The sequence below is a fragment of the Lytechinus pictus genome, chromosome 6 (assembly GCF_037042905.1).
Source record: "Lytechinus pictus isolate F3 Inbred chromosome 6, Lp3.0, whole genome shotgun sequence".
In the NCBI taxonomy this organism is placed as follows: domain Eukaryota; kingdom Metazoa; phylum Echinodermata; class Echinoidea; order Temnopleuroida; family Toxopneustidae; genus Lytechinus; species Lytechinus pictus.
This window is the reverse complement of record NC_087250.1, coordinates 7,831,153-7,849,360: the sequence shown is the minus strand read 5'-3', so window position 1 is coordinate 7,849,360 and position 18,208 is coordinate 7,831,153. Positions and strand designations below refer to the sequence as shown.

The 18,208-nt window shown below is 36.7% G+C and overlaps 1 protein-coding gene across 1 annotated transcript; it reads right to left on the bottom strand.

Annotated features, from left to right (window-relative positions):
* Positions 1-878: 878 nt before the first annotated feature.
* LOC129263864 (LIM domain-containing protein 2-like) lies at positions 879-12,393 on the bottom strand. Its single transcript, XM_054901775.2, has 3 exons — positions 12,246-12,393; positions 8,613-8,749; positions 879-4,685 (listed from the first exon to the last, which is right to left on the bottom strand). Exons 1-3 carry the CDS (start codon positions 12,353-12,355, stop codon positions 4,678-4,680), a joined length of 255 nt encoding a protein of 84 aa, XP_054757750.1. The 5' UTR covers positions 12,356-12,393; the 3' UTR covers positions 879-4,677.
* Positions 12,394-18,208: the final 5,815 nt, after the last annotated feature.

Sequence of the window (18,208 nt, the reverse complement as noted above, 5' to 3'; positions counted from 1 at the left end):
CAACTGGTATAGGGGAAAGGGAGAAAGATAAACATGACATCATAATAAAAAATGGAGCAACAGATATGAAACAAGACCAAGCAGGGACCACTCAACTTTTCTTCTAAATAAACCATACACGTTTGAACCTTTCTTGTTTTATGGGAATTTATTTCAAGGTATAAAATTATAACCCCAAAAAAAAAATCAAATATTCCAAATAGGAGTGTATTTCGAAACTGGGGTAAACACATTCAGGTTGGAAAATCTGTGATCACATTCAGAGAATAATAGTTGAGTGATCCCTGTTGTATTGCATATAACTTGCATATGAAATGCTCACTTTTTTTGTTTTTGCTGTGAATAAACCAGTTCGGAGTGACAGCATGGGCAATTTTGGTCAAATGACCTTTCATTTCTTTCATTATGATAGGCATATATCAAAGCAAGATATTACGTAAGCTTGCCTTACATAGCAGGATGCAGAAATTGCAGAGACCAGGTGACTGGAAAAGCACACCAATGAACGCTCTATGAATAATGAAGGTCTTTGTTGCATTTCTACTTTGAATGCATTAGCATGAATGCATTAGCATATTGCTATAACAATGACTTGGCCAACTGTGAAATACCAGTCGCTAGTGGACGCATTGTTTTATGTGGATGTAATGAAAAACACAATTCAGAAGAATATATGAATAATCAAGACATCAAAGTTGGTGCTCATCCCATTAAATATTAAACCGCCATGCCACTTTAGTACAAATGACTTTTTTCTGACCATGTGCGTAATGGAAGTCCGAACTGGCTTATTCAAAAGGAACCACTTTTTTGGATATTAACCACCGATTTGCTTTCGTATGCTTCAGATTAAAAGAACAGATACAACTACAAAGCTGTTAATGAAAAACTCCAATAATCATTTTATTAAACAACAAAACCCCTTAGATTACATATAAGTATACATCGGACATTACATGTGAGAATGAGAAACATAACAAAACATTACTGAAGTGTCTTGAGTGCTAAGCTCTTCATCAAGTTTGAAAATGTGTATAAAAATCCATTTCATTATGCTATAATTGGTGGTCATATACCACCATTTTAATTTATGTTAAATTCTTAATTATTGATGCAATACATTTTTGCAAAGCTCAATATTCAAACTTGTTGTTCATATAGTAATAATTGGTTCCAATTCTTCTTTGAAAAGGCCACATTTTAATTTTCAGAAATAGCTTAAAGTCACAAAATTGCTTAATTGGTGAAGTATATTGCATGAAGCCAATAATATAAAAGACAGAGCACTGGCAAAATATTTAGAATGAAACTTAAATAACAAATAAATGTGTTGATTACATCATGGAAGAAAATTGAGATATTATTGCTCTAAACGTACCAAAGAGTCTTTGTGCATTTATCTTAGGTTACAGAACAGAAACACAATAATACGAACCCATAGAGATATGCAGATTTCACTAGTAATCTTCCATCCTCAAATTGGCAACACTCCTTACTGTTTCTATTAATTTGTGTACTTTGTAAAAACAAATCAATATGAAATGCTCCACAGTATAATATGCATGAGATGCACAGTCGATATAATTTGAAAGTGAGCAAAAATACCGTGTGATCGTTTTAATATTGGTTGTCAAAATGCCTGGCTGGGAGAAACTCAATGTACATCTCAAGAACAATCATTCAAAATATTACACCATTGCCATGTGGAGCTGTAATATAGAATTATATCCTCTGTCTTCCAATGACTTTCCTCCAACCAGAACTCCATTTAACACCCGGGTGGAGAGTGGCAATCGTAGCACAATGTCCTCTTAAAGGGTATTTGTATTGTACAGGGCAGGATTCAAATATCAAGCCATGCTTCGGTGACCTATTCGCACAGAACAAAGTACCTGCAGTTAAGAGCACATTGCTATTGCCCTCTTTGTGGAAAACAGTTAATATAACCGGGCAATATAAGAAAATATTGACCCTTCAATCTTGAGGATTTTCTTTAACACTTTCCATAGAAATAGAGGCATTTTTAATGTGATGTTGCAACCACAGTATAAAAAAGCTATGGTGTTTACACTTGACCGATCAGTGTTGTGAGAGGAAAGCACCAAACACTTTACACCAATGTTAAAATCATGGTGCTAGTTCAACACCCATAGGAGTTATTATAACACATTCCATTTGTTACATGAACACTATTCAGTGTCACATTCAAACTCAATGGTGTATTTTTGTGCTGGGTGCATTCCTCTCACAAACTGTCTGGCGTTAATCTTAACACTTTAAGTGTTTACAGTGTTATGCTACCAATGAGCGGTAGAGTGTATGAAATGCATAGACATTAGACATTATATGGGCAAGATAATGGATAATGCTGATAACTCAGAGTGGAATTACTTTTCGATTGTTGAGCCGATGTAGCAGATAATAATACTGTTGCTACTTATAAATCAAGGATAAATTATCTGACAGCATATTCCTATTATTGCTATGTACAAATCAAATTTTGTCTAATACAAACACCCCCAAAACCAATTAGAAACATTTAATAGCTTAACTAATTAATATTTTTATAAACTTAATTATACAAATATATTCTTCAATTTATTATGAACATTTCCTTCTCCCTTTGTCCACATCTAAAATGGAAATGTCAATTTTCTAATAAGACTTACATAAGGATATCCTACGATAAAGCAAATTTCAATGATTTTCCTTAATTGTTCATTTTTTAAAACCTACAAATATATATAAGTGGATGGAAAGTACAGGTACTTATACAAGCATAAATGTCTTTTCATTTTGGACCCTGTTGTATAAAAGCTGTGGGATTTCTCCCAAAATAAATAATACAAAATATGCCGACGTTGTGCACGGAGATTGCATTCTACATAAAAAGTTTATAACTCAGTCTCAAGAACATATAATATACCACATTCCCTTTTGTTATAGCAGCGAAAAAAAAAGTAAAATACAAATATGTACTGCTGCATTCTGCTTTAAAAACAGGGTTCGGTAAAACAAAGGTTAGCGATTATTCGTACGGTGCATTTTCACAATTAATTGTACATTGTAGTTAATGCAATCAATCGTAAAAAAGAACACTCCACGATGATTGCTACGCTTCGTGTTACAGGTCCCCGATCTTTGAATTTTACTTACATAAAAATTAGTTGAACCATAACTCACTAAAATATGTTTAAAAAAATATTATATCTACAGCAACTTGCACAATGCCGGTGAAAATGTAACCCTTTCCGAAGTACGGGTGAGCTGTAATTCTGTATATTGAAGCGAGTGCGAAGCTAAGAGTGTCCCGACACCATTTGTTTACAGAGAGAGAGAGACCAGGGCCCCTTTTCACAGAGCTTGGCGATTGATGTGGGGCTGATTTTTACGACTGATCTGTCAGTTAACTCAACCAATGATCAATAGCTAAGCTATGTGTTAGTTGTAACAGAGCCGAAGAGGGCTGAAACACATACATGTATGTGAGAAATTGATAAGATTGATTTTTTTATGATTGATTCCATGCAATGATCAATGGAAACAATAAAAAAAATAAGCCCTGCGATCAATTGCCAAGTTTTGTGTTTCCAGAGCCTCGGCCGGAAGACTAACAATGTAGGACATAAAACAGATGATGAGATGAAGGCAGAGAGTACGCACAATAGGCTATGATAATAGCAAGAGACACAGATTCTAAAAACACTTATTTTAAAGATTTAAAAAGAATTAAAAGATTCTTATGAGTTAATAAGAAAGTACATTACAATTTTGCATCTCCCCTTGTTGTATTTCACGCTTATTGCATTGAAAAACATCTTCACACTACACCATCCTCACTCACTCACTCTCTTTCTCACTCCTTCTCACTTTCTTGCTCCCATTCAATAGCTTCTTAAATTCATTTCCAGTAGCAAAATCATGTTTTTCTCATTCTTTCTTTCTACGACATTCTTTCAACATTCATAATCACCCAAAAGCAATGTCATATATAAACAGCTTGCAAAATAATCATCATGTCTACTATATAATATCACCAGCAAAATAATCTTCGATGTGAAGTCAAGCAAAAAATATATCTTTCCTTCTTGCAAAATAATCTATTGACCAAGGCGATACTCCCTCGGTGATGGTTGCAAAAGTATGGTCCCAGCATACAAAAGATGATCAATGTAGAAATTTCATTTTTGTTTGCAGATTGATGAGGTTTCCAAATCGATGTTTTGACTAGATCCAAAGGCTTACTGTAATCAAACTAGATCTAATAGTGTCAGCTCTTATATCCCAACCTCTCAGGTGGGAGATATAAGAAAATATTGCCCTTGTTGCCAAGATTCGATGACGAAATGACAATGAGATATCACTCATCATAGTCAGAACTCTTGGAGTAGTGTGGGGCTCACGTCAGACATTAAAACAATATATGGGATGCGCCATCAGCCATCGTAAAATCCCCTTGGAAGATCCCACCCCTAACCCCTTGCTACAAAGGTAGCAGTTCGTAGTAGTACAGAGTCTATGGCATGATGGGCAGGCAAGGCTTTGTACTATCCCCTCTACTCTTTTACACAATTTCTCTGGAGACCCTGCCCACAACCCGTTATAAAGGTAGCAGTAAGAAGAAGAAAGTACAGACTCTATGATGAGATGGGCAGACAAGGTTACGTGCTATCCCCTTTACTCATCTGAAATGAAACACAGATAATTTGACAGATTATTCCACAAAGAGGAATAGGTAAGCCTTATTGTCGACTGCTTTTAGTTTGATGATACATTTATCATGAAGCAATCATCAAAGCAAAATTTAACCCAGGCATATGTATGATTGGGTTCAAAAGTCATCAACAAGTAACATTAGTTGTTCTCTTGGTCTGAAATAGAGGGCGCACTAATATCTAGGTAAATATGATTCAATAATGGGTAAAATAATTATTCCATGGTTGAATTTAAAAGAGAAAAAAACAAATTCATAACATTTTCTCATTTTGGATGGAAAAATATTTAGCACGTTCAAAAGGCTTCATTTACTTAGAATCTGAAATCACAACTTTATCTTGGAACACAAATTGAAATTACCCAATGTTATAGTTTCATGACTGTTTCAATACCTTTAATGGTAAAATGTTTTAACAAGGACAAGAATTTTTTGTTCTATATTCAATTTATCCAATTTAATCATTCAATTCAATCATTTTATAAGTAACTGCTATTAAAAAAAATAAACTGGAGTGAAAATGAAAAAGGTAAATCATGTCAATTAATCATTTTCTATATAATAAAAAGTCAATAGGAGATAAGAAAACGGTAACATCTTAAAAAAGTCTCGACTTAACAATCGATGAAAAAAAATTGTTACTCAATTTACTTACAGTAATCAAAGGAAATAATGAAAAGAATGTTGTAACTGCACTAAATCCCATGCCTGCACTCTCAAATTAGCAAGTGTTCCATGCGAAAAATAGTGAAATTTGACTGAAGGTAGTATTGCAAAAATATGCTGAATTAAAGAATTGATTTAAGCTGATCTAAATTAAAGAGTGTCCATATTAGAAGTGTATGTTCAAATACACTTTTTTATCCAGATTCAAAGGTTATGTGACTGATGGTAAGCCTAATTAGTGAGAAAAAATGATTCAGAGCGGCTGGTTTGTGGAAAGTTATAAAAGAATACAATTTAAATCAGCTGAAAAAAAATAATACGTGAATATACCACCAAGAAATTCACCACTGGATTCATGATGTGTCGATAATGGGAAATTGATAAAATTAATGTTTTGAAATAAAACAAAAATTGTGATGAAAACTATAAAAAAATGTATGGCATTGTACATCAGTGAAATGTAAAGTGAGTCAGATATCATCATGAGGTGTTTTATTTGTTAGAGTGTTCTGAAGAAAAAATATTTAAAAATCATAAACACTGAAGTAAAAGAAAATGTGGGAATTGTAACCATGGCACAAATAAATTCTGCCCCAAAAGTACATGTATGTTCCCCTTCAGTGTTTAGAGTTCAGAGAGAGAGGGTGCGAGCTTTACCACCTCAACCACTGCAAGATTCCAACCATTCTTTCACCAATCATGTTTGTGGGTGAAAATCTTGCAGTGTCTCAGTAGGGGGTTTGAAACAAACAGAAGAAAATAAGATATAAAGGAAATCCTCAGGAGAAGACTAGTCACTGTGTTTTAAAATGGACTCATCTGTACGTGTGGTTTTTATTTGAAGTGCTGGTAAGTAAATGCTAAATAAATGAAAAACTGTTTAAAAAATAGAAAAATGTCCTACTTCTGACAATAAGTACATGACCTTATGCAGGCCGTGAGTTGAGATACTTGTAAAAGATCTAAACTCAGATTCAAACACCATTCGCGTTTCATTGTATAAAATAACACAACCCAGCACATATTCCCTTCTACCACCACTCCATGTCAATACATGCCATCCTTATTCTCAGTGACAGAAGGGTACAACTCCATAAAGGCAAAATCTGGAACATACTATCCTCAGCAGGAAGAGCCACATGCAAAGCCATGTAATCAACACGCACACCAAAACATGGGATGCAGTAGGACTTAAAGCACATTCCAACAATAATGAACAAAGCGTCTCTCTCGCTCTCCCACAAACAAGGAGCCACATGCAACACCACATTTCCAAAACCATAGCTCAATTTGGGAAGCAAAATGGCATTAAAGGCACTTGGAACAGTCTTGATGAAGAATCAAAGGATAAAGGAATTCTACATGTCCATTCATTTCTAGATTTCTAACGATAAATAATACACCGCAAGTGGATACACGGTAACAAATACATTTCCCAATGTCCCAATACCTTTCACATAATGAAAAGGGGCATAATAAACAAAAATCATACAAAATGACGAAAATTGAATAATGAGTATAATATAATATAAATGAGTGATCTGGGTCATGATATGATTTTAATGCATGCGACAATAACAGCTACATTTACGTGCTTAATATGTTTGAGACAATACGGTATAAATATGGAATATATTATGAACACAATTAAGCAGTTGATATGTAATGCAGAGCTAAACTACTGCATATGGCATATGATTTGATTTGAGCTATGCAAGCACCTTGAAATAAATTCAATTGTTGTGGAAATTGCTGATTTATTTACCAAAGCAAACTATGATAATAAATGAAAACACCAAGAATTTATATTTTTATCTCTTTTGATTTAGTGATTTAGTTTTACCACCACCAAATGAGAAACAGGAATGGAGAAAACTAATGGTTGAAAGCCTGAGACATGCCTTGACTAAAACTAAAGAGGGCGCTCTTTCAATTAAGCAAGTTGCACAGAAAGGGTTCAACTATCACGCAAATATCAAAATAAGGTAGAGTTCTTAATAAGAAAAATTCTAAAAAAACATCTAAAAGTGGACTACATTGGCGAGTTATATTAATAAAGGGATTAGACGAGTCCCCTATTTTGGAAAACAATTTTGTTTACTGAAGCACACAATATGCTTCTCCCATACGACATAAATAGTTAAAATGCCTATTTAGTGTTTTCTGTTATATAAAAATTTTCTTGCATCAGTATTATGGCACAAAAGGCAAGAAATGCATTGCATTTTCATTAAGATAGCTAATTCGAATGGATTTCAGTATTTACAAACTAAAATAACACTTGATTTGTCTCTATTTTTTTTCTCAAATGAATAAAACACACTACATGCCTCCTCTCCAAAGAATGGAATTGAATACGTTTTCATGCATAGACTAAAAAAAAAATAATAAAATCCTTGTCTGTATCCAATGTATGAGTATACTCTGTGAGTGGTAATATACTCTACATGAATCAACAATTCAAAGATCCAAAGTAAATTCCTTAAAGATTCAAAGATACATTTACCAATCTTTTTAGCTTTCACTTATTATATAATCTATTTTGCAATTAATAATGTAATTGGTGAGCGGTAATTGATTGGTGATAGTTACTTTGCATGCAGACAGCAAATGGGAGTGTAATCGTTAAAAGGCCGTAAGTACAAAAAAAAACATGGCCTAGCACATCACTACCAGTCTTCTTGCACCGATATTGTACAGCAAAGGAACTGCTTTACATTTCATTAAAATTTCCTCAAAATTGTAAAGACTGACAATGATCAGAAACTGAGATGGTAACGTCAGGTTAAGATAGATATTATTAGATATTTCTGGACTACTTTAACGTCAATATAGCCGCAAACTGGTTACAGAGCTTGATTTTTAGAAATTAAAGTTTTATTATAGAAGCCAGGACAGGAGACTGCCCTTATAACTGGAAGTGATGAACTAGTAAAATTCTGCTTTAAAGTATATAAAGATTGGTTTACTGACCACTCAAATTCTTGTTATAAGGTTTTTTTCATTAAAACAAAAACATGTTCATCAATTTTCTTTCATCACAAATGCGTTAAACACTCGCAACGTATTGCTAGCCAGATCGCCGATTAAAAATTCTCTCATAAATTCGGATGGTTCAGTAAACCGATCTTATCTCGAAGGGGGTGTTATATGCATGAAGACATTTCCAGGGTTAGGAAACGGCATTTCTAATATTTGCGTGAGGTGAGATTGGTGTTAGAATGACGTATACCTGTAGATACGCCGTTGGTGGCTTGGCGGGGAGAAGTTGCCTGGTTGGAGAAGTTGTAGTTCCCTTTTAACTTGAACATCTGCTTGAAGTGGGGCTTGCAGAACACGTTGCCGTTGAGGGCTGCATATTTACCAAGGCTGAAAGGGGAAAAGGTAAGGTGGGAGGAGTGATGTTGAGGGTGGTGGGGGGGGGGGGGTTGAGTGGTAGGAGGTATGTGGTAGAAGATAGATAAAAGGTGGTTGATGGTAGGAGAGACAAGGTCGTAGTAGAGGGTTGGTGGTAGGAGAGGGTTTACGGGAGGGGATAAAGTGGTAGTAGGGGAAATGTGGTAGGAGGGGGTTGGAAGGGTGAAGTGGTAGGGGAGTGGGTAGGAGGGGGTTGGTGGTAGAAGTAAGATGGATACAAGGGTGTTGGTGGTAGTAGAGGGTTCGAGATGGGAGAAGGTTTATGGGTGGGGTAAAGTGGTAGTAGGGGGAATGTGGTCGGAGGGGATGGAAGTAGGAGGGGATGATGGTAGAATGGGGTTGATGGTAGGAAGGGGTTGGTGGTAGAAGCAAGATGGATACAAGGGTGTTGGTGGTAGTAGAGGGTTCGAGATAGGAGAGGGTTTATGGGTGGGGGTAGTGGTAGGAGGGGGTTGGTGGTGGGGGTTAGGGTGGTAGGAGGGGAAAGGTGTAGGAGGGGTTGGTGGTAGAGGTAAAATGAAAGAGGGGGGAGGGGGTAGTAGGAGGGAGAAGTTGGTAGAAGGCGGTAGGAGGGGATCGGTTGTAGGGGATGGTAGGAGAGGCAAGGTGGTAGGAGGGCGCAAGGAGTTAGGAGGGAATAAGCGGTGGGGGAGTAGTAGGATAAGAAACATTGTAGGGAGGTAAGAGGGCAAATGGGGAAAGGGTGTGGATCAGGAAGTAGGGTAGAAAGGTGATAGGATGTGTCGGAGCGCAAACGGTGGAAGGAGGGAAGCGGTAGGAGGGGTAGAGTCGAAGACAGAAAGACAGAAGAAATATGAAGAAATTTGATGGGAAAGGACACAGAAGAATCAGCAAAGGAATGAGGGGAGAGAGAGAGAGAGAGAGAGGCAGAGGATATTCACAAAATAGGTGGGAAAGCAGCAATAGATACAGATGAGGAGACACAAGAAATATAAAGGCAGAAAAGTAAAGAACAAAACGATAAGGAGATATAATGGAAACAGATGAAGAGAGAAAGAGCAAGAGAACATGGAAAAGATGAAGAAAGGAAACATAGAGAAGAAAGAAATATATGGTAAAAATCCAAAATGAAAGGCCATAACAAAAATACAGGCGAAAAATATGAAGATAGATAACAACATCGATAAAGAAAGGGCAAAAGGGGAGAACAGAATTGAAGAACATTGGACAAAAACAGAGAGAAAGAGAGAGAGGGAGAGACAGGAGGATGTAGAAAAGGTGTTCTCAGAAGAGAAAAAGTGAAAAATAGAAATTAGGTGAAGAGGAATAACCCACAAAGATAGAAAAGGATCGGGTAGAATAAAGATGGATGGATGGATAGATGGAGCAATGAGGCAAACAGAAGAAAAGAGGATGGAAAACAAAGGTAGATAGATATTAAGTGGCGAGGAATATGTAGAGAAGTAGAGATGAAGAAGGGGGGAAGGGGGTTGGATGGGGAATGGAAAACAAGAAAAAAATACATTAAATATCAAATGCAATTAATAACAGATAGTTACATTCATTTCATATATTCTCTTAAATGGGAATCGATTTTGATTAATTCATACACATTTTCATTTATTTCTACTTTAGTTTATTTTTGTGTTCAATATTTTGTCAACCTAAGCAAACTTTATGAACACAATTAAATAGGCATGATCTATTTTTCACCAATGAACTGAGATGATTTCTTTTTTCAGAACTATAGTGTTCTGGTAAAATGTTCTTCTAATCATGGACCTACTACATGTTCTAATTCACTTTGTAAACTACGAAAAATATTACATTTCTATAAGAAATATATAATAATAATAATAATATAGGGTATTTATTTTGCGCACATATCCACCTTGTTAGGTGCTCAAGGCGCTCCTATATTACCCGGCTAAGCTAGGCGTTCATAGCGCACACAGCTTTTTAGGGAATTACTTCCTACCGGTACCCATTTACCTCACCTGGGTTGAGTGCAGCACATTGTGGACCAGTTTCTTGCTGAAGGAAATTACGCCATGGCTGGGATTCGAACCCACGACCCTCTGTTTCAAAGTCCGAAGACTAATCCACGGGGCCAAAACGCTCCACGTTTTATGAGAAGCAGTTATTATCATCCAACTAATAAAATCCCCCTTCCGAATCTAGTCTCATCATCCTCTCCTGACCCTTATTTTCTTTCTTACAGCACATTCCATCTTCATTTCCTTTTATTTGTTCGAAATGATATTTTAATAAGCCCATCACCCCCATATTATCTCCTACCGATCCTTAGCCCAAGGACTCGCAACACAAAGCTGAGCAATCAACGTTGAAACTCTTTTTACCATTGACTGCATTGATGACAATGTACGATTAATCGTGAAAAATCAAGCCTACGATCAATCACTAACCTATTGAAGACAGGACCCAGGTTTCACAAGGTCAAATTAATCTTCTTTTGCTCCACAAATTGGCAACCTCAAAGTGGCAACAATCATTCATTTTCTACTCATTTTCATACTTTGAAAAAATGAAATATGGATATAGCACAAGCCAAAATGAATGATAAAAGTAACACTTTGATGGAACATTGCCAATTTGCATTTTTAAATAGTGATATTATTTTCATTTTATTGCCAATTTAGAGTGGGTAACACATTATTACTCTCTTTCACACACGACTGTTCCAAATTTAGTCCAAGTGTGAGGGTGTGATATGCCAGCCTATACGTCAAACCCGATGAACTTTCGGTGGAGCGTGAAACATACTTCACGCTCCCAAATGATTACCACATATGGGGGTCACTTATCAGTATGGCTCGGTGGGTAATCTCATTTGACCCTCTTACATTGAGTAGAGGATCTGGTATAAGCTTGTCAAAAGAGTGCAGTAATAAGACAATTTATTTTCCAATTTATTTTTCTTCTTTAAGGTCGGATCAGGAGGAAAGTGTTACACCATTGCAGATGTGTAAAGGTCCCGTGAACTGAACATAAGGCATTTAAATTTTATTTTAGTTTGACACTATTGAAACCTACCGACTTGTGTTCATTTATCAAATTTTGGAGGAAAAAATGTGATGGCAGACCCCAATTTTCATATACTTTCCTAAATTTGATTTTTTTTTTTTTTATAACAAATAAAGTTCATAAGAATTGGCAAATGGTGTAGTTACAACCTTAGCCATAATGTAACTCTATATGTAGAGACTCTTGTGCCTGAACAACCCACGATCTCCATAAAAACAACAAAAATGCAGACCGGTCGACCCTATTCTTTGCCTGTTAGCACCTTACATAAGAAATTAATTATAAACACTTAATACATATTGAGTGGTTCAGCTACAGCCAGTGTATAATATGACACTAAGTACACACTTAACCTAACACCTAACTGAATAGTACAGAGACTAAGCATGGTTAGTAGTTAACACCTTACATATGACATTGACTATAAACACCAAACACATACCTGAGGCACGCCTTACACTCTGCACATCTGAAACAGGTCTTATGGTAAATAACATTATCAGCTGTGATCTTTTCCATGGGGTACACACGTCGATTGCACACAATGCACATTTCAGAGGTAACGGCCTGTAGAGGGCAGCAGACAGAATAAACAAAAACGAAATATGTTTGTTAAAGATCAAGTTGTAATTGTAGCAAATGGAAATATTACAATCATTGTGAACTATCAAAATATCTCAATAGTATTTAATGATAATAGATCATGAACAAGGTAAAAATCTTGAGCTTAACTAATTTTGCAGCACAAACTGCCCATTCCTTCAAAGCAGGGAAGTGGTAAATTCCCTGTTCAAAGATAGCGACAATACATTATAATTTTCATAAAATAGATTAAAGGTAGACATTCCGGGGATTTCAAGAGGTTGCTATTGGACATACGTACGCGCTGCACGCCAGCCAGCCAGATGCTCTATGTCACCAACGTTATTTGACGCTTTCACAGATGCCATGTTCCGAATGCCCAAACTCTGACGATTGGACGTTCGCGTATGCTTCGGTCGCTGTTTGAAGATACAGGCAGGTTGGATCCGCCTCCTCCTGTGAAGCGACGTCAGCAGACGTTCGGGCCAGCATCGACGTAGCAGAAAGCAACGCAGCATACGCACAAGGACCTACGCGACTGACTGATGACTGACAGCTGCAAGCAAATTTCGTTGATCTTCGTTATGAAGACGGAGGCGAGTACAGCACGCAACAAAACTGTCCTATAGCGCCCTCTTTAATCCCGGGAATGTATACCTTTAATAGAAGCACAGAAAGAAAAATATATATTGTTAAACTGTTAGTAGTTGGAATGGGGTGTTTCCATAGAGGACAGGGCTATGTTAAGCCCAGTGCACACTATGCAATCCGATGTGACGCAATTTTCTTTTTTAGTAAATCGCATTTTGTATTAAATGTGAAAGTTCCAAGAAGTAAAACTGTTTCATTTGAAGTTTGGCATATTGCTAGGAATAATAAAATACTAATTTTGCTTTGCGGCAAGCCCTTGTGGTCGGAGTAAACTCAAAATCGGCTTCAAGTTGCAGCTGGTGTTGATGTCATTACGATTTTGATTAGACTTCGCTTTGATTCTACAGGGAGGCTCGAACTGGACTGAATTTCAAGTTCGGTAGTCCTACCACTATTCTGAGCTCTGATTGCTAAGATTTAACTGGTTGGAATGTTCATATCAAGTGTTGCTACAATTACTTTGAAATTTGGATCGCAACGAATCGCTTAGTGTGCGTCGCCGGGCTTAAAATAAAACTCGGAAATTAATCATAGTGCTGGCCCTACGATTGCGTTGATTGAATTGATTATTGTCGCAGATCAAACAAAACCAGCCACACCATCAATAGCTGTACATCTATGTTATGTGGCCCAGATATCTGGGGCCCGTCTTACAAAGAGTTACAATTGATCCAATCAATCGTAACTCTATGGAAATCCATCAGTGTCATAATTTTTTCTACAGGAAATTTGCACAATGTCCTTTGTAAACAAAGAGAAGCACACTGAATTTTCATGACAACAAAGAATGCATGAATATACATCATAATTAGAAAATATTTTTAATAAACATGCATAATAGATGTTGATGTTGCTGGCCGTCCATAGTTGTGATTGATCGCATCAATCGCAACTCTTCGTAAGATGGGGCCCTGCAGTTATTGCTTGTTTTTTTGTTGCATGGTTTTATTATTTCTGAAATAATTAAATTTTATGTGTACTGTAAGACTTATCACTTTCCCCTTTAAAAGTTGTCATTATCAACCATGTTTGTTTAGTGGGGTCATGACTTGCTTAAGGACCTCAGTCTTAAGTATTAATGGTTAAAGAATAATGTTATAGAATCAAATTCATTATACAGTTAGTGGTATTTTTCTAGGTGAAAACGTAATTGAAATGGATTGAGGAACTGTGGTCAAAAATATTTTCTGAGATGATCTGGTCTCTTAGTAATTTGAGACTGATAACACTTAACAGCACTTCCTTAAAAATCTGATTTTTGTTTCTTTAAACCCCTCATGTCAACATTTATTGACATAATCATTTGTTTAGAAAAAAGGTTATAGAACATCGCAGATCTGACAGTATTTATTCTCTTGTTACTTCGGTTAAATATCAAATATCTCGTTTGTTGATAATTTAATCCTTTGAAAACCAGAGACTATTTTGCAAGTGTGAACACCTCTTTGTATCCATTTAGTATCTTAACCCACGTTCACGTCTCATATTCCATAGCAACTGTCATCACCTTCCCTTGTATCTGCCAAAATATTGTTACTTAATATGAATATGATCATTCAATCCTTCGAAACCAAGATTTATTTCAAGTGTTAACGCATCTTTGTATCCATGAAGTACTTTCTCCTGGTATCACAGCCCACGTTCACATCTCATATTCCATCCGACTGTCATCACACTTGAAACGCGATACACAGAAGTGGGTCAAAAAACATTTACAAGTGAGGCCGGGACTATATAGCAGGCACGGAGATGTATTTTTCTCAACACCGGTATCTTGTTCATATACACTGTAATACCAGCATATAGAATACAAGGAAGTCTTAGCACGAAAATTGTATAATATAGCTTTTTGCTATTGACAGTCCTATACTAAAAAAATGTATTAAGATACTATTAACTGCTGTCAAGAAAACTCCATTAATGAACTCTTCCAGGCAGTATAACTTAGCGCAGAATTCTAAATCAATGCTATGGAGAGATTCACATTGAAATTGCGATTAAGCATGAATGTGTGATGTCACATAAACAAACCTTTAAGTTGAAATTATCCCCAAAATATTTATTTTAGCTCATTCTAGATAAACTATAGTTCTTGTCAATAGCATATTTTGTGATACTTGCATGTATTACAATATCTACATATATTCAATTTTTTTCCTCAAATTTTCATTCATCTGTTTCTCTTAGATTATATAGGCTACGTTTCAAGCTGGTTTCAGGTTTTTTTTTATCCTATAAACCACCTTAATAAAGGGTAAACCTAGTCTGCAGACACAGACCCCAATTGAAACTTTCAGTAAGTGGGTCTTCACACAAGACTAGCACAAATACAACCTGTACACAAGTCACTGACAGGGACTGTAGGCTACATATCCAGACAACTTTCATCGAGTGAACGATTTGCACGGCAAATTAGGGTGAACTTGCCCTTTAAAACATTATACTGTAGTAGATAACCATATAACCTTCTGGTGATGAAGTCATCAATGTTTTAATGGCCAGTCAACGAGGTGTCAGTCTCTTAGCGCATCAGGAAATGGATCATTTCCCTTAATTTGTCAACATAAATGAGGATAAACATCAGTCTCTAGTATATTCATATGACTGACCCGTCCACCCCGATCTGACCCTGCAGGCCGGAGAGTGATTCCAAGACACACAGAACAGCTGTGCCCCATCAATTCTACACCAAAAGTAGCTCCCTCCTCCAAATTTTGTCTGCTGATTATTTCAATTGAAAGGAGAGGGGGAAGAATGATATCAAGCAACATATTATATAGCTGCGTCCCATCGATTCTCCACCGAATGGGGCTCCCTCCACTAAATTTTGTCTCCTAAATCCTCCAATCGAGAGGAAAAAGCCGAGAGCGATTCCAAGACATGCAAAACAGCTGTACCCCATCGATTCTCCACCAAAACCAGCTCTCTCCACTAAATTTTGTATCCTTCAATCGAAAGGAGAGAGGGGGGGGTTTCTATCAAGCAACACATTACAGCTGCGTCCCATCATCAATTCTCCACCCAAAGTGGCTCCCTCCACCATTTTTGTCTCCTAAATCCTCAAATTTGGAGGTAAGGGGGGAGAGTGTTCCATTCGATGCAGAAGAACGGCACCCGATCGATTCTCCACCAAAGTTAGCTCCCGCCACCAAATTTTGACTCCTAATCCCTAGGAGAGGGTGAAAAATACATCCAAGCCATGCAGATCAGTTGAGCACCAACAATTCTCCACCAAATATTGCCTCTTCTCCTGGATCATATCAATCGAGATAAAGGAGAAGAGAGGGGGCGAGGGAATCCTAACAATTCCTAACAACATGTTATTTTCCTGCATGACTTCCTGCCCACCGACCATGGATATACATATATATAATAGGCCTATATGCTCCTACCCAAACTGCTTACCCCCTGACCTCTTCGGAACTGGTAAAGCTCTTACTATGAACATGGACCTATTACGAATGGACAAAGACTGTCACCGCTAATCCTTTTATAAACAGAGCGCCGGCAGCTGACGCCCATCAAGTCGGTCGTAAAACACGCTCTCACTGATGGACAGCGGAAATCAATTGTACGCTGCTCCTACCCGTTGCGATGTTGTTCGTTCACTTTATCAAAAGCAACGCACAGCAGCGAACGTTAGCGCTATGAAAATGATAGCAGAAACAAGAAAACAGACGTGCATAAACGTATTTTTTACGTACATCGCAAACAACCGCACATTAAATGCATTGACATCACCTTGCAGATCCGTATATCCAAGCCATACAGAGCAGCTGCACCCGATCAATTCTGCACCAAAGGTAGCTCCCTCCACCAAAGTTTGTCTCCTAAAACCTCCAATTAACAGGACAGGAGGGCATACTGTTCAGACTTCCTCATTCCCCAGAGGCACGAGGGTCTTCCTTTCCACTTTGAGAACTGTCTGAATGCAAGCCTGGTTCCTAACAACATGTTATTTTCCTGCATGACTTCCTGCCCATCGACCATGGATATATATATATATAGGCCTATATACTCCAACCCAAACTACTACCCATTGGCCTCTTCAGAGCTGCTAAAGCTCTTACTATGAAGCAGTAGAAAAAGGGATTTAAAGGGATGGTCTGGGCTGCAAATATTTATATCTGGATAAATGGAGTAAAATTCACATAGCAAAATGCTGAAAATTTCATCAAAATCGGATAACAAATAACAAAGTTATTGAATTTTAAAGTTTGAAAATATTGTGTGAAAACAGTTACAAATATGCACATCGTGACGATTATCATTAGGTGGGCTGATGATGTCACATCCCCACTTTCTTTTTTCTTATGTTATTACATGAAATCATAAATGTTTCATTTTTTCATACATTTGTTAATGATGTGTCTCTGTTATGATGAAATAAGTTGCGGCAATAAATAACTAATGCACTTAATCAGTTTGTCAATCCAATTGTTTTAGTTCTTGGTAGAAAAATTTTGAATAAACCTAATTTCATGTAATAAAATACAAAAGAACAAGTGGGGATATGACATCATCAGCCCACCTAATGAATATTCATAAAGACATGCCTATAACTGTTTCACCGGAATAATGTAATTCTTTGAAATTCAATAACTTCGTTATTTGTTATCCGATTTTGATGAAATTTTCAGCATTTTGCTCTGTGAATTTCACTCTATTTATTTAGATATAAAATATCTCAAGCCTGGACCATGCCTTTAAGAACTACAAACAGACTCAGCTTGATTTTTATGACTCTGCATCAGAAACTATGGAACCAAACATCAAAATGTGGAAACTCTTTTCAATGAACATCTACTCTTTCTAGGGAAACACAGAAGCAAACAGTAATATTATTCATCAAATAGTGTACAGTGTATGCTTGAGTAGTTAACCGATAGTCATGCTGGGTACAAGAGTTATGACCTAATTCTTCTAAGGTCAATGAAAAATATTTGGCATAGCCACACACCATCTTTATCTTGGCTTATATAGTCTAGGACCCTCCGTTGTTGTACACCAGACGGAAGTAGCCCAGTGAGATTGAACTTAACTGCGGAAGTACATGTAACTAAAACTGAACAAAACTGAACATGTAATGAAAAGCTAAAGGCATATTAAAAAAAGAGATGGATATGATATTTCATGCCACAATGTATCATTTCCATGTGAAGAGCTACTATT